A 22,900-nucleotide genomic window follows, 5' to 3' on the forward strand; every position below is an offset into this window, starting at 1 on the left:
TGAAAAGTATGGTTTAAGATTTGACCCGTTTTGACATTTGACAGCAATAAAAATACCCCAAACGTCATTCTTTTAACCTGAAGTTTGATGACTTTCCCTAAGTTGACACAAAATGCAGAAAAATGAAAATATTGTGGGAATTTCATACTTAAATTTTTGTCCACTGAGGTTGTTTGGAGTCAAATCTGACCCGTATATCCACTGAGATGGATTCAAATCAAGAGAAATTATGGTTTTAGGGGATCTTGGAACCGTGAAACTGTCCGTGTGTATTTTTTTATTGACATTTATTAATTAATTTAGACATTCTAAATAGATCTGTAGTTTAAAATTTGGTGTAGAAACTTGCTCCCTCGACAGGAATAGAATACGAACAGCATGTAAGGGTTAACTCAGCCGACCTGATTCCTGGTCCAGGCCTTTGGGGATCTGCCTGCAAACACTTTGTCCCCTTTAGTCTTCAGCCAAGCCCCTGGAACAAACAACAGACGTGGGTCTCAAAGTGCAAAACTGGTGCAAGTGCTACTAAAAGGTTGAAAATCCTGAAATACATCTATCCTAGAGCGTACTGAGAGCCCGTCTGAAGAACCTGAAACAGGAGTAATACGCTTGTGTTTCCCGGTTCTGGGTAAAAGCCCGTCAGTGGAGTTCTGTGCAGTCTGGAGTCAATCAGTAGCTCTTCTGGTTGAGGCAGTTTAAAAGGGCTGCTACGCTGATCCAGGCATGATGAAATAAAAGTGTGTAAAATGATCTCTGCATCTTCAAACGTTACGATGGACCATATTTTACAAATATTTCCAGGCAATAAAAACAGGATTGCAGAAGCTTTGTGCACTCAGATTACCGTCCAACCAGACCAGAGAGTCTTTACAAAGAGAAGATTTTGTCTGACGAACAGTCTAAAACTTGAAGATATTTAATTACTGTCATATTCAAGAAATAAACTTTAGATTTCAGAAGCCGGAGCTAGCAAATGTTTAGCATTTATTTGCTGCCTGTGGAGCAATATCACCTAAATCTTTGTCATTTTTTCCTTTTCTGGAAATTATTTGTATTTGGTGATTTAGCAAACCTACTTTCACTGCCAGAAATACCCAGAGAATATTTTATCTTTAAGCTAAAATGAGCCCAAAACACATGAATGCTGTCCTGAGCCACCTTGATGCATAAAACAAAGGAGACAACCACAGATGAATTAATGTTGTTTACACAATAATCAAGCAGTTTGAATCATGCAAAATAAAAATAAAGACCTCCCCTGACCTAAAACCCAGACATGCAGGCATTTGTGTGAGACACCTGTTGCTTCTTTTCTTTTCTTTTTTCATGCTGTCTGTTGAGCTTACAATCGCTACAAAAGGAGCTAATCCAAACACATTCTGCCCTTTCCTCCCACAGATAATGGGGAATTCATATGCTGGGCAGCTGAAATCTGCTCGATTTGAGGAGGCTCTCCATAACTCGATTGAGGCGTCGCTGCGCTCGAGCAGCGGAGATCCGCAGCCCATCTTCACGCAGCTGTACCTGGAGCCGGAGCCGTATCCTGGGAACATGGAAGGTAGGAGCATCGCCAGAGTTAGCAAACTAGGATTACAGGACAAGAGCTGGTGACAAAAACGCGTAGCTTCGGGTTCACTGAAACTTAAAATGCTGTTGTTCATGGTTCGAATCAATAGTAAGAGGTAGAAATTGTGAATTATTTGTCGTTGTGATAAAACTATATATCATCAGCCTGGTTGCTGCGTCTATAGTTCTAATTATTCTGCACAACTTAATTAAGATTTTACATGAAAGCATCACTTTTTACTCCCAAAACTGTATATTGACTGATTATTTTTGCAATAAATGGACAGTGCTTTCTTTTTTACTGTACAAATTAATAAGAAAAAACTAAAATCTCTTTGAAATCTTGATTCCTTACTCATTTATTTGTGTTTTAATTGTGTTGACGTGTCTGCACCAACTTAAAGACTCTGTAGGTTTCTCCTCTTTCACTCCATGTGATTCTCCATTATTAAATATTTCTAGGAAATTATGGATCTGATAAAGACTTGCTCCAGTGAAAATCACTTTTTTTTTTTTTTTTAAGTTAACATTTCCTTATGTTTTTTTTTTTAACATGCTGTAAGACACATTGAGGGAGAAATAAATAGTTAACAACATGACTGAGCGCTTTTCACCTTGAAACTGCTGTGTCATGTCTCAAAAACACACATTCAGAGCTCCGGGGTTTCGTATGTAATTGACCTAAGAAGGATGGAGCTTTCTGTTTCATTATTTCTTTCTAAGAATAAGCTTCTGGCGCAAATATGTGAATTACTCAAATATTACAACTTTGTGCTATTGCGTAGGTCATAGGTGAGCTGGTGTGCTCGAGCTTGGGGGCGGTGGGGAGTTATACATCTACACATTCATGAGGAAGCAAAAGGACTTCAATTATAGTGTGCTAATTATTGTAATAAAAACAATCTGGTCTAATGCGTCCAGCAGACGTGAAGCCGAAGCCCAACATGGCGCTCCACGGCGGGGAGCACCAAGGACACGAGCTACTGAATGACCACTCGTCCAACGATCCGGAGGAGCTGGAGGACGAAGACGACTCAGACAGCAGCAGCCCTCCGCTTCCCTACCTGCAAACGCCTGCACCAGATGGCTGCTGCACACTGGATGGTATAATCTAATATAAGCTAAACCTCTGATTAGCAGGCTGCTTCTGGGCGTTTTTACTCACTCTGGGCTCATTCTTCACTGCAATCTAAAGTCCTGCACCTCTATGGAACCAGCACGACCGTGGCTAGAAACAGAACAAACTGTTTGTGCAGCGTGACGGAGTTATAACACATTAAATCATGAAACGATGGATTTGGATTTGTTTCATTGTTTATTTTATAAAAATTTATCAAAACAGGGATCATCGTGTGCAACATTTTTATCAAGTTTCCACAGGTGTTACCAATACTGTGAATGAAATAGTGGCTCTGCATACTGAAGATATTTTACTAATTGCATTTTTAATGTGTTCTCCTATCTGCTCTGTGTAAACACAGCAGCAGCCCAGTTCAGCTGAAAAGTCTCTGATTTTGTTCATTGCTGAGTCACTCATGGCTTCACAGCAGCACTGAGGGGAAGCACAGTTTTTTTTGCCTCTTTTATTACAGAATCTAATTAGTGTAAAAGGTTTATTTTAGGGGATTTTTTTCAGTGACACACGTACGATAAAGCAATTTTGTTGAAATAGCAAATGTCAGGCGGACCTAAGCCGAAAATAACTTTACATTTGTTCAGATATCACGTCAGATTTCTTTCTCTGACTAAAAAAAAATAAAACATCCTCTCTGCTCTCCCAGGGTTCTGTCAGGCCGGAAAGGACCTCCGCCTGGTCTCCATAGCAACAGAGTCCATCGAAGTCCCAGCAGGCTTCAAGCTGGTCGGTGCCAAGTCTCCCAGTGTCCCCGAGCACATCCTGGTGTGTGCCGTGGACCGCCGCTTTCTGCCTGATGAGAATGGGAAAAATGCACTTTTAGGTCAGTCTGTTCTCATGGTCTCAGATAACACGAAGGAGACGGATAGGCATCAGCGCCGCTTTGGGCTCTGATGAAACGAATAAGTTCTGTTGCTGTTTGCCCATTCTCTAGAATGCACATTTATCTTTGTCATGCTCGTTAAATCACATATGATAACTTCTGTTTATCTGCTGTCACTCGCAGGTTTTTCAGGAAACTGTGTCGGCTGTGGTGAGAAGGGCTTCAGATACTTCACTGAGTTTTCAAATCACATCAACCTGAAGTTGTCCACCCAGCCCAAGAAGCAGAAGCACTTAAAATACTACCTGGTGAAGAATTCTCAGGGTGCTCTGTGCAAAGGACCCCTCATCTGCTGGAAAGGTAGAAACAGACCTTATAAATCTGTTCACAGTCTCATCTCATGTACTGTATTTAATGTTTTTTTTCCTCTGTTTGCATTCTCAGACAGTAAAACCCGTCAGTTCACGAGCAGCGCGTCCGCCTCCAAACCCAACTCGTCCTCCTCCCTGAGCAGTAAAGAGAACGGAGGCACCAGCGGACACAGCTCCTCTCCATTTTCCCTCTCAGGTGAGACGACACGCTTGCGGCACAGATGCACATATTGCAAGATCTGGTTCAGGCTGACACGGATTTACTTTGGTACAAGATGACATTTCTAGCATTTAAAAAATTGCTATACAAAAAAAAAAAAGAAAAAAGTGCTACGGTATTCAGAATTTGTCAGTCAAAGGTCAGTGCTGGCAGGCTTATGTTGTTGCCATAGGGACAGGTTGTGGTGGCTAAGCCCTGACGTTTATAAAGCGAACCACTATATCCATCTGTTAATTAAAGACCAGGCTTTGTTGCTTGTGTGTCATCCCTTCTGATTTACATTTTACAAGGAGCAACAATCCTTTTCAGTGTTTTAATATCTTTGTTAATAGCAGTGGCTGTTGATTTGAAACCAGCTGCCTGATCGTATAATATTTGGCCTAGAAGGCTCTTTAATAAATATTACAAACATCCTTCTGTCACGAGAGATCATGCAAATGAAAATGAAAGTGGAAATTTAACAGCAGTGGCATCTAATCAAGGCAGGGTTCGTTTCTCGAGGTAAACCCAAAAAACTAAATCTCATATCGCTATGAGACACATTCTGCCTCTCCTCAAGGAGATGTTGTTCTTCTCTGACCTCTCACAACAACAGCTTCTGTTCCCTCTTTGATTGAAAAAAAGCTCCTGGGCTTATGGTATTGATTTGTTCTGAACCTGGAATCTGCCTGTCAGCAGAGATCTCACATGTTAATGTGCGAGACATGCCGTTGGCATTACTCTCGTCTAAAATCACATGAGTGCAACCTTCAGGTGCGTCCTTCCAAAGACGACACTGACACAAAGGCAAGAGGTTAGAATCCATAACAGGCACCTCCCCTTCCCTACACCTAATGGCTGTTTATCCTGAAGTCATTCATGAAGAGGACAGTTGTGCTCTGGTTGTTGTTCAGACATAGACAAGAGACTGTTAGTGTTTGACGACGGTTATAATTGTAGTTCTGAGCTTTGAAGGCACTCAGTGGACAAGAGAACGCTATACGTCAGCATTACAGGGAGTTGATGACTGTGTAGTAATAATATTCTGCCTTTGTTTTCATCTTTAGATTCTCCACCCACCACAGCGGCGCAGGCATCCGCCGTCTTCTTTGGAGGTCAGGACCTGGGCAGAGACTGCAGTTTCCTCAAACCTCTCGTCTCCACACCTGTGAACAAGACGCTGCCAATAGGTGAAGGTCTTTCACATGTTACATCATTCTGCACACGGCAGCTGATACGAGAAACAAACAGCACAGCAAACACTGCATCAGTTTTGGTTGACACTCACCCACATTCCTCGCCGCATCCAGGCTGTGACGCTGGTATTTGCAAGGATTTTGGCGCTGACAAGCCTCTGTCGTTATGTGAGTGACACCTAAATGGCCTTGCCCTTATGCTGAAGGGGGTTGCTTAGCTACAGTTTTTTTTTTTTTTACGTGGTTCAGCATAAGGCAGATGGAGCCGTGGCTGACCATGAGGCTAAGATTAACCTCTGCTATGGCCTGCTTAGACACACACACAAACACACGCTTGTGTGTGTACACACCGATCAATACTGAAAGAAGAAATGGTGTAATGACTTTTTAAGGCCTCGCTATCCATTAGCCCGTTTACAAGGTTGTGATATTGACCAGCAAAGGCTACACATAACAATCGATAGTTTAGCGTATTGCATACACACTGAATATGAGAAGAGAAAATGTCCAATCGCAGCATGAATAGAAAATCAACAACCCACTGTTAGCACTGGTGCTTTTTTATTTATTTATTTATTGCCTTTTCTGCAGAAAGTTATAGTTGGGGAAAATTTTATTATTTTTTAATTTAATTTAATTTAGGTTAGCCGCTCTGGTACACATGGAAATTTCTCAACGTGTCGCGGTTGCATCAGGAAGGCAGGACGGAGGACCAAAATACAAAAGAATGGCTATAGGCAGGAGGCTGTAAGGTGCTTTACTGCTAAATACACAGCTTAAAGAGAGGCTGACAATAGGTTCAAGCAAGGATCACAAAGTCCACAAAAAGACAAGAAGCCGCGACAGGTAGTCTGAAACCTAACGAAGCTTAAAAAATCTGGAGATTGTCTCTGGAGTGGAGGGCGCAGGTGAAGTAGGCGTGGACTCTGGTGCTGCCCTCTGGTGTTATTTATGCCTCCAGACTTACTCTTTCTTTCTCAAACACTGATAACACTTTCTATGATATAGTTCATTAAACCCTCTAAGCTTCCTTTACTGTATTGATGTGTGCATTTGTGTGCTTCCAGTCCCCACAGCTCTTCGGGTGAACGGACCAGCTAATGGTCTGGGTGTTGATGGGCGTCCTCCCCTGCTGAGCCCCTCCCAGGTGTCCTTAGGGCCTCAGAGTCAGGCCTATCGCACTGCTGATTTAGGAGACAGTCCAGGTGGGCCCTTCTCTCTGAAGACATGATAAAGTCTTATATTTGTAGAAGCACAATATTTTATGTTTTGCTCTTTTTCCTGTTTTTTTTTTTTATGCTTAGTATCGTCCGCTATGAACACCGGCCCCCCAAAGAAGCGACATCGGAGCTGGCACCCCAGCACCTTGGTACCGGTCCCACCAACAGCCGTCCCCGTACCAGCCATCCGTCCAGTAGTCTGTTCTCCAGGTCCGTTACTCTGCACTAAAGCCCGTCAGGAGGTTTTAAATAATCTTTCTTATGCCATGTGTTGCCTTTCGAGCTATTCTGACTGTGTGTTTGTGACACGTGTGCACAAAGCTGCCCTCGGTTGCGTAGACTGTTGTTTATCTCTTTCCACTCACTCCGGTTTGGGGATGAGTCTGCTACCGACGCCTGTGACGCTCTCCGGTTGTTAAGGGATGATTCATCCGGAATCGCCATGGAGATGGAGCTGGACAGTTTGCTGCAGAAATGATTTTTTAAAAAATGATTGAAGAAGATTTCTGCCGCATCGTGTAGCTGTAGTTATATACGCCACAACGGATTTATAATAAAAGTTAGCTTTTTGTAATATTTGTCACAGAAACCACAAACACCGCCGCAGGGCTTCCTGTGACACGTAAACACTGAACAACTTCTGTGAGTGGTTAAAATGTGCATTAACATGTGATTCCTTTATCCAGGTTCTGTATCAGCGGTGTCGTCTCCTCAGCCGCCGGTAGCAGGCGTCATTCAGCCCCAACCCATCACTGCAGGAGAGACGGTCATCGTCCCAGACAACCTGCTCAGCTCCTCAGGAGTTCGCCCTGTCATCCTCATTGGTAAAAGCTTTATTTCGCTCATCCCCTCCTTGTCGCTGTAGCCTCGGTTTTCACTGCAATCTAAAGTCCTGCACCTCTATGGAAGCAGCACAACCATGACCAGGAGCAGAGAGAACTCAGAAATGTCACCTGTGCAGCGTGACACCGACATATTGTCTGAAATCATCATTTATTTAGTTCTAAAGTTGAGCCAAAAGGTCCCAGATTCCCCTCTGTATGAGCGTTAGTCACAGCTGAGTCATGTATGGCATCATGGTTGTGCCAAGGAACGCAGAGTTTATGTTTTTTTACAGAATCAGGTTGCAGCAGATGGTTTCTTTTAAAATAATACAACAATTTTGATGCATTATGATTTTTAAAATTAGATTGTTGTTATTGTTTTCTGATGGTACAGAACAGATGTGTAGTTCAAGGAGAATTTAAAAAGTTTAAACTCTGGTGATGGTTTGGTTTTGCTAATTTTTAAAAGAGGTAACACTCCTTTCAAACACCCTGTGGTGGGTTTCAGAGGGATAATATCAGGATGGGAAACGATGAGTAAGATGTGTTCAGGTTGGTTTATCCTCCTCACATGTGGCTTGTCACATATAGGACTTAATAACCAGAGACCAACAGCGTGATGAAATATAAAATACCCTGTCATGTGTATCTGGCCAAAACAGATTTCAGCCCGTATTTGCACGCCACAACTTTCTTCCAACAAACTATGATATATTTCATATTTCCCTTAAGCACAACCATCAGCTGTTCTGTTGTCTTTGTCCTCAGTGAGTGGACGTTTTGTGTAATGATGGCTTTTCTTCTCAGGGCATGGCACTTTACCGTATTTCTATGGGAACGTGGGCGACATAGTGGTGAGCCCCCTGCTGGTCAGCTGCTACAAGAGCAGCCAGCTGACGGACAAAACTCTGGAGACGTTGGGCCTCAGCAGCAGCCAGCTACTCAGCGTGGAGACCATGATCCTGCTCACGTTACAGTACCTTGCACGTTTAGGTGAGCACCTGCACGCAAACAGAAATCTTTTTTTTCACTGTGATGTTTGCTGTAAAGGTAAAGGCGTCTCGATCAAACACATAGAAACATAAATTTGGTGTGTAAGCTCTTTCAATCCTTCACGACTGAGCTGAACTTATTTCTTCCTGCAGGTTCAGAGCAGATTCCTCTGAGGGAGGAGCTGGAGCAGATAGTCTTGAAGGCCATGCTGTGTTGTCCGGGGGGTCCTGCCATCTCCCCGTCTCAGCTGCCCTGGCTGGCCCGGCTAGAAGCCAGCGTCTCTGGGGGGAGCGTCCATGTGGTGGTGACCCACAACTCTCTGGGTGAGGGGATTTCTGAGTCGCTGCGTTCTCTCAGCGAGGGTCCTTCCCTTCAGCAGTGCCTGCCAACCTACGTGGTCATTATATGTGCCTCTAAAATGAGCGGCAACGAGTTCTGTGTGCTTGTCTTGGGTGAGCTTTGCCGTTTATATAACTCATTTCAGCATCTTGATTCACTGCAAGACATGTGTGATTAATCCGAACTTGCTTGTTGGATGCAGGAAAGTACCAAGCCAGGGCCTTAGCTGAAGGCATGCTGACAACCAATGAGTTCCTGAAGGAAATCAGCTACGAACTCATCACGGGGAAAGTGAGCATCTTGGCGTCTCACTTCAAAACCACCTCTCTGGGTACGTTGTGTTTCCATAAAACATACGCTCGTTGTTTTACTCGTCCGATACAGAAAACAATTCAGCAGGCTTGGAGAAAAATACTGCTGTGTAATGAAAGACAAAATGCAGAAACGCTTCGCTCACGCGTTGATATATTTAATACTGAGTCAGATCTGTGTACAGCTGTTGTACTCGTATCCATGGTTGCGTGCCTTTACGTGACGACGGTGACTGGTTGTTTCCAGGGGACAATCTTGACAAGCAGCTGGTGCGATACCAACGCAGACGGAAAGGGCAGGTCATCCAGCCCTTTCAGGGCGATGTCACTGACCACATTCACTCCCAGGAGGCTGCCAGCATGTCACCGCCCTCAGACACAGGTTAGACTGCTCCCGAGTGTACTCGCTGTCTAAACTAAAGCGACTGACTCACTTGTTAGTGGGCAGCAGCTTTTTCTTTTTTTTTCATCCAGGCTTGAGTAAAGCATAAAAATCAATATGTTTGTGAACACTGTGGTGATTTATTACAAATGTACTGGCAGCTGACGTATGTGGGCCTTCAGTCAAGTACACTGTTGTGCAGCAGTTTACTTTAGGTTTAGTGCAGTTAAAATAATGTTTTTCTTAAAGTTGACAACCGTGCTGATGCTGTGTTCTTGTTTTCGTGTAGCAGAGCCTTTAAGCAAGGTCTTCCAGATCTATCCATCCCAGCTGAGCGTGGCTCGTAGCCTCCTCTCACAAGTCTGCTCCATCGCCGACTCAGGGACCCAGAACCTTGACCTGGGTCGTTTTTGTAAGGTGGACTTTCTTATCTTGGTCCCTCCCTCTCATATTCTGGTGCACCAGACGGCCCAGCGCATCCGACAATCAGGTACTGAACGACAAAGACTCAGCGCTGGGATCTTTAAATCTTTTCGTCATTTGTGCATCATTCCTTTTTTTTTTTCTTTTTCCCGGCTCAGGAGTGCTTGTGGACCTGGGCAACGAAGACGCTCCCACAGCCCACCAGAAATCAGACAAGTACGTGGTGCGGCTGGACGCTGACGTCCACGCCAAGATGGAGGCCTTCATGAAGAAAGTCAAGCAGAACCCCTACACGCTGTTTGTCCTCATTCACGACAACTCGCACGTCGACCTCACGAGGTAAAGACAACGCGGCGGTAAACACGACGAGAACTGACGTTGCTTTTGCTCTGCTGATAACTTTGGTGATAACTGTGTGACGAGATGAGCTGTTGTGACTGAACGCGTAGCCTTGTGCTTTTATTCACTGATTAAAGTGAAACAAAGGGAGCAGCTGCAGGCGACGAAAACAAATACACCTTACGTGTTGGTGAAATGTAGGTCAGAGAGTAGGAGATCCCTGTTTGTTTTTCTGCTTTATTCTTAGACGTACTTGTTTCTGAGAGATGTTTTTTCCTGGATATTGAGTTTAATGTTTGTAGCATGTCAGTGTTCAGAGATGGTTGCAGCAGATTCTCAGTTTATTTCAGGATAACTGCTGTTTTCAGAAAGATAAAATAGACCACTGTCAGGGTAGTTAAACCAGCAAACACCAAAGCTTTATGCATTAACAATGTTACTGGTCAAGCTGTTATTTGCCCCCAGCTGTAGTAGAAATCAGTCAAGAACTGATCCAAAACTCACTCGCTCCGTTCCCAGTGCCCTGTCCGGCTCAGTGTGCCACGGCGAGCTGCAGGGTTTAGCCGACCGGGTGGTGAATTGCCAAGAAGTCCTGGAGGCCATGAACCTCCTGGTGCTGCAGGTCAGCTGCTTCCCGTACACCCTGCAGACCCGCCAGTCACGCATCAGCATCCACAATGAAGTCCACTGGCCGTCCAACGAAAGTCTGGTGAGTCGTTTTATTTAACGCACAAAAGGCCTCAAAGTGTTAGAAAGGACTCCAAGACGTCACAGCAGGGTGTCAAAGGAACAATACACATAAAAAACAAAAACATGACAAAAACCTCACAACATTTCTTTGGTATTTAACTTTAAAATATAGTTAAATTGCACATTTATGCATTTTCTAGCAGCTGTGGCTCAGGTACACCACCTGCTGGACTAAAATTGCGCCTACGCTACCTGGAGAGATTTGGATCTTTTTTATTTTTAGCATTTCTGCCTTCTTCTGGGTTCAAAGGTAAACAGAAAACTGGAATCTTCTGAACTTTTAGCCTATTTGAATGCCCCAAGATTCATGTTTTTAACATAATTTACCTCCACAGTGCTTCTAACTGTCGAAAATTAGTGTTAATAAAAATGTCTGGTCTGGTTTCAGTCCAGCGTGGTTTACATTTAACGGTTTTTATTGTTGCAGATAAACACTCGTAAAAGAAATTCAGGTCTTTAAGAGTTAGTTTATGCAAAATAATAATTATGTCAAGATAATGTTGTATGAGTAACTGTCATGCTTATGTTGAGTTTATTTAGAATTCACAGTTACATCACATATCTAACTACATTTACAATTTCATTTAGCAGATGCTTTTATCAAAAAGCGACGTACATTTAAAAGTAGATCACGTTCATACACCAGTGGTGACAGAGCTGCAAGCTGCTGCCTGCCATTGGGAGCAACTTTTTGGGTTCAGCGTCTTGCCCAAGGACGCTTCGATTGTGGAGGGGTGGGGGATCGAACCGCCAACCTTACGATTAGTGTTAAGTACTGTTCATATTTTATGCCTTCACAAGAACTCCTGTCAAGAACTCCCTCACAGTAAGCGTCTACACCAGTTTAAACTACAGCTCTACTTAGAATGTCTAAAGAGCCGATGTCACATTAATAAATGTAAATAAAAAATACACATGGACAATTTCACAGTTTCAAGATTCCCTAAAACCACCATTTTCCTGTATTTGACCCACACTGGTAGATCTAAGATCCATCTCAATGGACATACGGGTCAAATTTGACCCCAAACAGCCTCAGTGGACAAAAAACTGTAGCACCTGTACAAAACGATAAGATTTTATGTTTTCATTTGTGTGTATTTTGGGTCACTTTCGGGAAAAGTCATCAAATTTCCGGCTAAAAGAATGACGTCTAGGGTATTTTTACGATGTCAAAATGGGTCAACTTTGACCTGAAACAGTCTGTAAGGGTTAAATATCCTCTGAATGACAGAGTCGAGTCCCCAACTTGGGGATTAGATCACTGATGGTCGCAGGATAAATCAAGGGAGTTTGCTATGTGACGTTACTCTTGTTTATTCACATATTCAGTTAAATTCTTCAAGCATCTAAAAATGACTCCAATAAGCCTTTTTGTAGATTTGCTGCCGATTTTCTGATTTTCCTGCCGTGTGTGTGAGACTTTAAGGTTGTCCTACTGTCAAAGCATCAAGTGCATGAAGTCTCTGAAGACTTTTTGATGCTATTATGCCTCCTTTCTCTCAGTCTGCAGACTTTCCTTGTCCACAGTTTATAGAGAAACTGGCCTTTTAGTTTGCTAAAATGTATGAACACTGCGATGTCACAAACCTGAGCAGCTGATCAAACCAGTCATGATGGTGTGTCCCATTGCTGCTTCCTTTACTATTTCTAGCCCTCACTACCTCACACTGTCAAACACCACAGCTTCATTTAAGTGTGTGATCGTATTTTGGTCTTCCTCTCGTAGGAATCTTAAGCCAAAGAGGCCCGAAGCTGCTGTATTAGATAAATCAGACCGCCTCTCAGGTTGTGGACAATACATGCTTCATAACTTATCTCTCTCTCCAAACACTGCATTGACTGGCAGCACAGCAGCTGAATAGAAGTTAGAAGTATGTGCTTTGCTGATACGATGCTTCTAGACAGAATAAGCGTCTGTTGACACTGTTGGTGTTGTTGTCTTCCAGCAGAGGGAGCAGTCTCCCACTGAGTTGGTCTACTTTGGCCTGAGGGACTACAGCAGGTCCCTGCAGTGGGGCGTGGCCAGTCCCATCCTGCGCTGCGACGATGCCTTCGAGGAGATGGTTCACACGCTGCTGGAAAGGTTGGTGTGGAGTCGAGACTAAGACATCACGACAGCAGAGGACTGGTGTCATCGAACATCCAGGCTCTTACTGGTGGTTTGCAGGTTCAACACTGTAAAATCTGTTAAGGTCAAAATGATGCCTGAGGTTCTAACCAGATCAAACTCTTCTCTTTTTAACACCCCAGACATCCACATCTGCACAGCATGGTGATCCGCAGCTATCTGCTGATTCAGCAGTACACGGAGGCCATGATGGCGTTGACCTCGTCCCCCTCCCTGAGGGACCACATAACCCCGGAGACCCTGGCCATGGTGGAGGACCTGATCAATGCTCCAAGCAGAGAGGGTTCTCAGGGCCGCGGCCACATGCTGCTGGTCCGGGTCCCCTCGCTGCAGCTGGCCATGTTGGCCCGGGAGAGACTGGAGGACGTGAGGGACAAGCTGGGACTCCAGCTGTGCTTCGCGGTGCTGCTGGGGAGTCCGGCCTCCGAGCTCAACCTGCACAGAAACTTCACCAGCCGCCTCCGGGTGAGACTAACACGAAATCATTCCTACAAACCACATGAAATATTTATGCAAAGTTACTGTCGTGTATTCGAGCAAGATGCATTCAGGAAATAGGAGCGAAACACTCGAGTTCATCAATGTTTGTACGGATGTGAAAGCTTGAATGAAACTCAGAGGAGTCAGGAATCATTAGCACTGCTTTACTCTCACAGTAGTTTTTCTTTTCTTTAAACCACCGTTAGATGACAGATATCTGAACTGAAACCGTGAAAGTTTTGGGGTTTTAGCTTTTTTCTAAAAGTATGACTCTCAAGTTCTAATAGTGTAGAAGCCCTGGTCTGGACTGCTAGTTTAGGAAAGAAAAATATGTATAATCACAATAATAAAAGTCCAGTGTTAGTCCAGCATGCTTTGTTGTTCTGTCCTTAAAAGACACGTCCTCAACCCAAGTGTAAACATGTTCCGTTCACTGTGATCTGCTGCAGGCGTGGCGAGGCTATGAGAGCGAAGACTGGGTCCCACACACCTACGAGGACCTGGAGGGGCTGCCCTGCATCGTCATCCTCACAGGGAAAGACCCTCTTGGAGAGACTTTCCCCAGGTAACCTCACTCCTCACAATACCCGCCAGTCATAAAACATCTGCGACGTAACATCTGTAAGTTTAGATTGACATTGAATGACTTAAAATCAGGACAGTATATCTTGGCTTAAAGTTGTTTTTAAAAATTAATACAAATTGGGGGAAAAGAACCCACAAAGACACGACTTTTATTCTCCGTCTTCACACTTGTGCTCCTCCAGGTCTCTGAAGTACAGCGACCTGCGTCTGATCGACTCCAGTTACCTGACTCGTACGGCCCTGGAGCAGGAGGTGGGTCTGGCCTGCACCTATGTGCCCATGGGCGTCATCCAGGAGCCCAAAAAGGTGATGGCCCCGCGTGAATCAGACGGAGAGAAGGCCACCACCAGCTTGAACGATGGAGATGAGCTGGAAAGACCTCGGAGCAACGATAGCGCTGCAACCAGAACCTCTGGTGAGTCCCTCTGAACTACTGAGATTAAAGCCGTGCTCACACACAGCAGACGAAGGAAATAAGGTTTTATTCTGGAGCGAACGCAATGCCAGCTCAAATGTGACCTTGACTGTATGAGCACAAATGAAAGCATCACACTGTGTCCCTGTAAACGATCTCTTTTCAGTGAGCTTCACTCATTTTTAACCTTCATATTTACTCTCCTCCCGTCCTCACTCAGGCTCTTTGTTAGAGAACGGTGTCAGCTCATCGGACAACGCCGACTCTTCCCAGAAGCCCTCCACATCCACCTCCCCACCCGAAGGCCCCGTCACCTCCGACATGGGCACAGTGACGCAAGGGTTCAAGCAGGAGTGTGACTCTCAAGGAAGCCAGCTCCCCTCCAGCGCTTCCAAAGCCTCCAAGGCCCCTCCGTCCCTTTACACCAACTCCTCATCTTCCTCTCCCTCCCCTTCCTCCTCCTCCACCCAGAGGCCCAGCCAGTCGGTGCAGTGCAGTCGAGAGTTCAAGCCTGCCAGAGTGTCGCCGCGGACCGTCATCATGTCGCGAGCTGCGTACAACCTGCTGGCGGGCGAGTCGAGGAGTCAGCTGAGCTCCTTCTCTCTGCTGCCTCATGCGGATGTGTCCTGGAGCAGTCCGCTGAGGCCCTTCATCACTCACAACCTGCAGGGGGCGGAGCAGAGCATGTACTACCGCCAGTGGACCACCGCCAGGCAGCATCACGCCGATTACGAAGCGCCACCTGTGCCACATCCACGACGCCTGCTGCTCAGCGGACCCCCACAGGTAACAACACACACCTACCTCATCCCCTCTGAGAGAATCAGTTACGGTCTGTTACATACATGTGAATCAAAATGTTCACATGTGCATGCAACACAGGAAGATCAGGGGTTTATTTTCAGTCCTGGCTTGCTATTAAAGTGACTTCTTGGAGTAATACAGTCATCTTTCATTGCTTAAAAATGAGAAATATACAATATTGTTTGCACTTTTTCTATTTACACCCATGGAAATAAAACACACGCATGTTTTCATGTAGTTCGCTGTTCATCTGAATGTAGGCGTCAGGAGTGTTTCTTGTCCTTTGCTAGGTGGGAAAAACTGGTGCCTACCTGCAGTTTCTGCGCATCCTGTTTCGTATGCTCATCAGACTGTTGGAGGTCGATGTGTACGATGAAGAAGAAGAGGAGGAGGAGGAAGGTGAGGATCGCTGAGACTTACCGATTCCTTCATATGGACTGCTAAGATGTGAGGAACCTAATCTGATCATGACTCCATTTCTCATCCTCTCATCCGCTTCTAATCTGCAGAAAACTCCGAGGTTACGACTCCGGTGAACACCCAGTGGCCCGACATCGAGGAAGTTCGAAAGCTGCCGTTTGACCCCAACCCCCGAGACCCTAAGTTCAGGAAGGCCAGTCCTGTTTACCTGGACAAGATGCCAAAGTGCTTTAAAGGTCGGAGAAAAATCTGCAAACGGTCACTTTGAGAGTTCATCGTAAATCCAAAAACAAACAAACAACAAACTTACTCTGATGTATTTCCAGATTTTAAGCAAGAAGGAGAAGGCCAAACTCCAGCCAAACGAGTGACCAAGTCAATGCGGCTGAGCAGGTTTGCCGCCCACAACGCCTTTCATCACTGTGAACAGTGCCACCAGTACTGTGAAGCAGGCCCCGCCTCACAGGTGAGACACTCAGACACCTGAAAGCTTTTTACTCTCTGGAGTTACGTCTAAGGCTAATAATGTGTGTGTGTGTGTGTGTGTCGTAGCTGTCAGAGTGCACCTTCCATGCTTTCACCTTCTGCTCGTCCATGCTGGGGGAGGAGGTCCAGCTCCAGTTTGTGATTCCCAAAGCCAAGGAGCAGCACTTTGTGTTCAGTCTGCAGGGCTGCCACCTGGAGAGCATGCGTCTGCCGCTGGTCTCCACCAAGGTTAGCTCACTCTCACCTGCTCATGAGGAACGCTGTGTATCTGTGTTTGTGTGTACGTCTGAGGAGTTTTGTGAAATCAAAACAAAGGCGTCTAACAGACTTTATTACCTAAAATCAATCTGTTGTCTTTGTTGAGCTGAGTCACTTTTTTTTTTTTTTTACCTTTTCTTTCTCCGTGTGTGTCTGCAGGACCCAGATCTTCTGAAGAGCCCGATCTTCACCCCGACGACAGGACGCCAGGAGCACGGCCTGCTCAACATTTTCCACGCCATGGAGGGAGCCGCTCACCTGCACGTCCTGGTGGTCAAACAGTTTGAGATGCCCCTCTACCGGAAGTACTGGCCCAACCACATCCTGCTCGTCCTGCCTGCTATGTTCAACAATGCCGGCGTCGGTAAGAACCACAACACCCTGCGTGCCTGGTTGAGGAGATAACAAATGTGTTCACCATACTTCCTTCCTCATAAACCACCGGCACGGTAGATGTCTTTGAACGTTCTTGTATTGTTTTCATGTGTGTGCCAGCTTACAGTCGACTTTCTTCGTGCCTCTGCTGGTGTATTGTTACCCTCCTTGGCAACCTTTGATCAGTGGAATAGTTTTGAACCGGCAGCAGGAGCATGAATCACGCTGCTCGCTCGCTCACATGAGCTTGTTGCAACACAAACGGGGACTTAGTGGCTCCACAGCACTGCTAGTGGTCAAAAGTCCACACAGGGCTCGACGTCCCCTCGCAGCATATCGCCTCGCTGATAATGAGTGATTATGACAGCGATGAGCCGCCCTGGTTAGACGTTTAGTACAGTCACGTTTGTTTAATGTGGGGGAAAGGTTAGCGGGCGTGAGAGGGCCTTTGTGTATGAAATATCTACAGGGCATTACCCAAAGAGATGCATGGCCCGTCAGAAACGGGTGGAACTGAACCAAGTTGTTCTCAGATATATGGCAGTGGTCTCACCGTGACCCCTCAGGATTTATGTGGATGTCTGCTAATATTTATGCTCTGGAAACACCGTTGTAGTGTGTATGCTAACTTCATTTATGTGCTTGACCTTGAAGAGTAGGATCTACAGCCTGACAGAACTGTAAAAGTTCTCCTCTTACAATTTCTAACACAAACACACACCGTGCAAATTTAGCTTCTCCGTGTGATTTTGGGCAGCTTAAAAAATCTCCTCCAGAAACACGCTACGGTCGAAGAGCATTGTAAGGTAGTTTTAGGAACGTCTGAATGAAAAACTGATGTTTGCACTCCTGTCTGCTGAAGGCACCGCCCGCTTCATGATCAAAGAGCTTTCGTACCACAACCTGGAGCTGGAGAGGAACCGACTGGAGGAGCAAGGCGTCAAGAGGCAAGACGTGTGGCCGTTCATCGCCATGATGGACGACTCCTGTGTGCTGTGGAACGCCCACCAGTCGGCCGACGGAAGGTGGGAGCCTCTTCTGATTCTAAACATTAATAATTCTCAATAGTTCTTACTCTAAACTTTGTCGTATCATCTCCCTCGTCTCTGCTCCTCAGTGAGATCTCAGATGGAAGCTCGACGCTCACCAACGTGTCTTTGAAAACGGTGCTGCAGCACATGGAGAACACGCCGAAGATCTCCCTCTACGCCATGTGCGGCACGCGCACGTGGAACAGCAGCCTCGCTCACAGGTCTCCCAGCAGCGCCTTCAGCCGATGCCACCTCCACAGCTTCGTCATGCTGAACGTGGACCTGACGCAGAACGTTCAGTATAACCTGAATCGGTGAGTCAGCCGAAGATCAGTCAGTTAAAGGAATAATGTTTTTACCGCGTCTTCATGGCTTGACTTTGCCGTCATGTGCAGGTATGACTGTGAGGACGTGGACTTCAACCTGAGGGTGAACAGCAGCGGGCTGCTGCTGTGCCGCTTCAACAACTTCTGTCTGATGAAGAAACACATTCCAGTCGGGGGAAACAAAGACTACCTGATCAAACCTAAACTCTCGGTGGGTCCAGACAAGATGCTCCCGTTTCAGTGCCCTCAGTGTCCCACTTTTATAGTAAATGTATGCTGTCTGATGTCTGTATGGAGCCCGTCTAATGCTGAGCTCCTCGCCTCTCCCTCCAGAAAATAGAAAGCGCATCTCAGATCAGCCCATCCCAGTACGTCTGCGCCCCAGACAGCGAGCAGACCCTCCTAGACGCCCCGGCCCAGTTCCTGCTGGAGAGGTTCCTGCAGAGCTGCAGTCACAGGCTGTTTCCAAAAGCCGCTCAGAACAGAAACAACCCAGTTCTGTCCATCGACAGCTACCTCAACCTCAGCCCGGAGGTAAGAACTCCCAGTGGGCAGCGTTTGAAAGCAGGAGAGACGACCGTCAGCGTCTCGCTTTAACCCAAACCTGAAACCTTTGAACCTCTGCTTCAGAAATCACCTGCTGACATCTTTATTCCATCTGTTTTGATCAGATTAAAGTTTGTAGGATGTTCTTAACCCACACAGAAGCCTGATGCAGGACTTTTGCCATCTGTTCTACTCAGAACATTCTGACCTGCATCCGCGCACATGTGCAGCGAATGCTAACCGTGCACATACTGTACATCTGTGCATAGGTGACACGCTGCACAGCTCACATTATCTGCACACCTAGACACATTTTTTGTTTGTATTTTCTATTTTATGCACACAACAGCTCTAACTGTTCCCATGCAGACAGCGCCTTGAGCTCCCAACAGGTGTCGTCGAGGTGTCGTGGTTGTTTCTGCGAGGTCTAACCTTAAGGATAAACATTTAATGTTTGCTTTAGCTCGCTGCAGCGGGATTAATGATGCTTGTTTTGTTGTTTTCTTAGATTTCTGTGTGCTACATCAGCTCCCGTCCACACTCCACCAACCTCAACCATCAGGGCCTGGTGTTCAGTGGCCTGCTGCTTTACCTCTGTGATTCCTTCGTGGTCTCTGGACTCCTCAAGAAATTCCGCTTCCTCAAAGGTATCGATGGCACCAGTGTAGTTGTGCTGTTTCTGTTGGTATACCGTCACACCAATGGGATTTCTGTACACAATGCATGCTAGAAAAACTATTCATAGACTTCCAGACACTGTTCAGACACTTCTAAGGTCTGATGCATGTGTTAAGCTCTGTAGAAATAATAGTAAATTAAAGCTGCAAGCAGCGTTGGTCGGGTCCTCGGTCTGCGTTGGACCCTCATGCCCGTCTGACCGTTCTTCAAGTTAAACCTGCTTTAGGTTAAAGGAGCCATGTTTCTCTCTCTGCTCAGCCTCAGACTGTCAGTGAGTCACATGACCTGCTGCACTGAGCAGCCAATCAGCATGAAAGCTGCAGGTGATGATGTCATCGTTCTTCATTTGAGCACTGAGAGTTTTACTCACTTTCACTCACTTTAACTCTCCCATACAGCCACAATTTTCACCAAATGTGTGTAAAAACAGCATATTTTTGTGAGAAATCTTGTTAGGAAGCCCTCAGTGTCATTTTAAAAGCCGTAGGACCTTTAGTTTTTTGTGTAGATGACCAACTGACACAGCATGTCTGTACATGCCCCCATAGACCCCCATACAAAGTATGAGCCGAGGCTGAGGCAGCTCATCAACTTTAACGGCTCGCCATTCGAAAACCGGTTGAGAAACGCCAAATCCCTTCAGAACTTTTGTACATCAAGGCCTTCTCTGTCTCCTGTGCGATTTTCAAGTTGGTGCGATTTACGGTGTCAGACAAGATAATTTTTTCCCAAAAGAAGTTTTCGCTCATTTTTTTACTTTGAAAGGCAAATTGTGAACTTCCTGTTGGAGATAGGTCAGGGGTGTCAGTGTGAGATTTGTGGGGCTCATTGAGACAAACATTTTGGTGTTGGTTTGATCTCTGTATGACATTCCTACTGGGCGCTAGGGCCATTTTAGTGTGTTTTTCTGTAACTAGGTGGCGCTAGAGAGCATTTTCTTGTTTTTTGTTTTTTTCATTTTATCAAATTTTTCGCCGATTCGGACGTGCGTGCCCTCGGACCCTAATAACAGAATGTTCTCCCATCTCGGTATAATTTACCGTCAAGATTTAAATCATTTCACCCATATTTCACTACAGACAACACCGTTACGTATCTGGTCTTCTTTCTGCAGAATCAAAACTTGACAAATTTACAGTAAATCAGCAGATTTTAAACCATTAGTGGGTAAATTATGTCTGAAAAGCGTTTTACCAGGAAACTCTTTGTGCTATGAGCTCGAACCAGCGTGCTACATTTGTTCAGAACTCCAGGTCTTTGTTTTAAATTTCCCGACCCACCGGCTGAGTTCTGCCTGCGTGTCCACAGGCGCCACCCTCTGCGTGATCTGTCAGGACCGAAGCTCCCTGCGTCAGACCATCGTCCGGCTGGAGCTGGAGGACGAGTGGCAGTTCCGCCTGCGTGACGAGTTCCAGACGGCCAACTGCAGCGAGGACCGGCCGCTCTACTTTCTGACCGGCCGCCACGTTTAGCTGCTCTGATGCCGTCAGACATCCGAACCGTCCGGCCCACCACAGTTCTTTCCAGGTCAACGGCAGGTCAAAGGGGGGCCGCGCTGGAGGACGCGGCGTGGCCCCTCAGGTCTGTCCACCACAGTGCACTACGCTGGCTCTGAGCAGGGTCGGGACTCGTCTTAAACTCTGAGTAGGACTTTGCTGGGAGGATAAAGCTCAGCTGAAATGGAACTTTGTTTGTTTTTTTTGGTTGTTAAATGGACGCTCTCCTGATCGACAATGTGACGACCGGACGATTGTATGTTTTTGGAAGGGTTTCCAAAAAGGGAGGTCGCTCAAACGGGTTAAACTTTGCTTCCTGTTCACAGTTTGGCATTATGTTGGCACCAAAGACACCCTCAGCTGCACCTTCCCTTCGCTTTCCTCCACCCTTCTGCTCTCAGACTCCGTGAAGCTCGTCGGCTCTGGAACGTCGGCCCGTGTTGGATTTCCACCATCGAGCGGATCGGATTCTCCTCCCGTAGCGGCGGGATTCGAACGATAAGGGACGATTCGATCCAGCACATTGAAACTCCTGTGCCTCTGAAATACTTACGTGGCATCGATAATCCTTTCTGACGCCGTGCGAGCGAATTTATCCAAAGACTCTCTTCAAAGTTGTGTCCTCTCATGAATGTAAGACTTTAATGTTCTATTGTGGCTTGAATATAAGCGAACGAAGCCGGCGTGTTATTTAAAACGCCGACTTTCCACAGGGTTTTAATTTCACATCTCGTCCGTTCACGTGTAATCAGACGGAGCGACGTCTATCCTGGGAGAAGTGTTTTCAGGCGTTTGCCGGCCTAAATGCGAGGTCGTAATCATGTAAAGTCAGGAAATGCAACGTAAGAAGCCCTCACTGCCAATGACCTTGTGCCTGGGACGCCGCCTCCTGCCGTCGTGTGCTCAGGCTTCACCGCCAATCCCGGCCACACACCTTAAAGCTTGTTTTCCCGCCGGAATAAAGGGGTAATCCAAGGAAAAAAAAACTGTCAAAAGCAGCCAAACAGGTCAATTCATATACTTGAAAGAAGAATGTTTTTATATGTTTCTGCACAGGGTTGTCCAAAGAATATGCCTTAAGCAACGTTTCACACGGTCACTGCTCAAGTCTTTCATTTTTCGGACCAATGAGAACGAAGAAGAAAAACCATTTAAACTGTGAGGTGAAGAAAGAATTGGATTTTGGACTACTGTACTGTTTAAAGCTTTGTTTACATTATTAATATATTCTATCATCCCCTGAACCGCCGAAGGTTACTGATGTTTTTTTGTTTTTTTTAGTCTTGTGTACCTTTGCCAGTATCTGTTGGTCGTGTATTTGTGCATTTTACGTTGCAAAGGCAAGAAGAATCTACCTAGATGTATCCCTAACCACATGTCTGTATCCCTTTCTGTTCTTGCGTTGGATTTTTATTGAAAATGAAAATCAGGTCCGTGAGGGATTCTTATTTATTTGACGAGCATTTTGGACTGATAATCATATTGAGGTGTAATATCCGATTGCATGCTGAAAGCTTGCTCGAGCCGAGCGAGCGTGTCCTCCTCGAAAGCATCCATGAAGGCTTTGCACAAGACGAGTGATTCTGCTGAATGTCGTTGGGGGGGTAGGAGATGTGAACTTACCCTCGTACACGTTGCCAGCTGAAGAAGAAGCGTCTCCACACGAGCAGAACGCTTGAATGAAGTTCCCCCACAGACCTCCGAGTGAGTCCAAACACGTGAATGTTGATGAAGATGTTTCAGTCGAACTCCAGTGATCCTAGAATGTGTCTTTCTTGGTTTTTTTTTGATAATTTAATACTTAATATGCAACTTGCTCTCACAATCTTCACTGAAATGTGTTTGAGGACCAGCCCGGCGGCGCCTGGTCCATCTATCTCATGTTTACCATTGTGGTTGCAGGCTGTGAATAATATAATAACGTTAAAGCCATGCTGTTGTTGTTGACGGATTATGAATGTAATAAAATGACTTTAAATTCATTTCCTGGTTCGTTTT

At 45.7% G+C, this 22,900-nt stretch overlaps 1 protein-coding gene across 1 annotated transcript in view; it reads left to right on the top strand.

Moving 5' to 3' along the window:
- Positions 1–22,884, top strand: part of greb1l (GREB1 like retinoic acid receptor coactivator) — a 45,857-nt gene extending 22,973 nt beyond the window's left edge. The window contains exons 3-34 of the mRNA XM_008282902.1: positions 1,399–1,558; positions 2,491–2,670; positions 3,348–3,524; positions 3,708–3,884; positions 3,969–4,091; positions 5,162–5,284; positions 6,358–6,495; positions 6,595–6,720; positions 7,197–7,334; positions 8,142–8,327; positions 8,480–8,779; positions 8,869–8,997; positions 9,225–9,359; positions 9,649–9,849; positions 9,941–10,121; positions 10,641–10,830; positions 12,821–12,957; positions 13,125–13,467; positions 13,932–14,047; positions 14,250–14,482; positions 14,703–15,268; positions 15,577–15,685; positions 15,796–15,942; positions 16,033–16,172; positions 16,259–16,420; positions 16,610–16,814; positions 17,688–17,850; positions 17,943–18,170; positions 18,252–18,393; positions 18,516–18,716; positions 19,237–19,375; positions 20,715–22,884. Of these exons, the coding sequence (XP_008281124.1) occupies positions 1,402–1,558; positions 2,491–2,670; positions 3,348–3,524; positions 3,708–3,884; positions 3,969–4,091; positions 5,162–5,284; positions 6,358–6,495; positions 6,595–6,720; positions 7,197–7,334; positions 8,142–8,327; positions 8,480–8,779; positions 8,869–8,997; positions 9,225–9,359; positions 9,649–9,849; positions 9,941–10,121; positions 10,641–10,830; positions 12,821–12,957; positions 13,125–13,467; positions 13,932–14,047; positions 14,250–14,482; positions 14,703–15,268; positions 15,577–15,685; positions 15,796–15,942; positions 16,033–16,172; positions 16,259–16,420; positions 16,610–16,814; positions 17,688–17,850; positions 17,943–18,170; positions 18,252–18,393; positions 18,516–18,716; positions 19,237–19,375; positions 20,715–20,878 (5,856 nt within the window). The 5' untranslated portion in view covers positions 1,399–1,401 and the 3' untranslated portion in view covers positions 20,879–22,884. The remainder of the gene's footprint in view (positions 1–1,398; positions 1,559–2,490; positions 2,671–3,347; positions 3,525–3,707; positions 3,885–3,968; positions 4,092–5,161; positions 5,285–6,357; positions 6,496–6,594; positions 6,721–7,196; positions 7,335–8,141; positions 8,328–8,479; positions 8,780–8,868; positions 8,998–9,224; positions 9,360–9,648; positions 9,850–9,940; positions 10,122–10,640; positions 10,831–12,820; positions 12,958–13,124; positions 13,468–13,931; positions 14,048–14,249; positions 14,483–14,702; positions 15,269–15,576; positions 15,686–15,795; positions 15,943–16,032; positions 16,173–16,258; positions 16,421–16,609; positions 16,815–17,687; positions 17,851–17,942; positions 18,171–18,251; positions 18,394–18,515; positions 18,717–19,236; positions 19,376–20,714) is intronic.
- Positions 22,885–22,900: the final 16 nt, after the last annotated feature.

The sequence above is a fragment of the Stegastes partitus genome, unplaced genomic scaffold (assembly GCF_000690725.1).
Source record: "Stegastes partitus isolate 25-593 unplaced genomic scaffold, Stegastes_partitus-1.0.2 Scaffold289, whole genome shotgun sequence".
Lineage (NCBI taxonomy): Eukaryota > Metazoa > Chordata > Actinopteri > Pomacentridae > Stegastes > Stegastes partitus.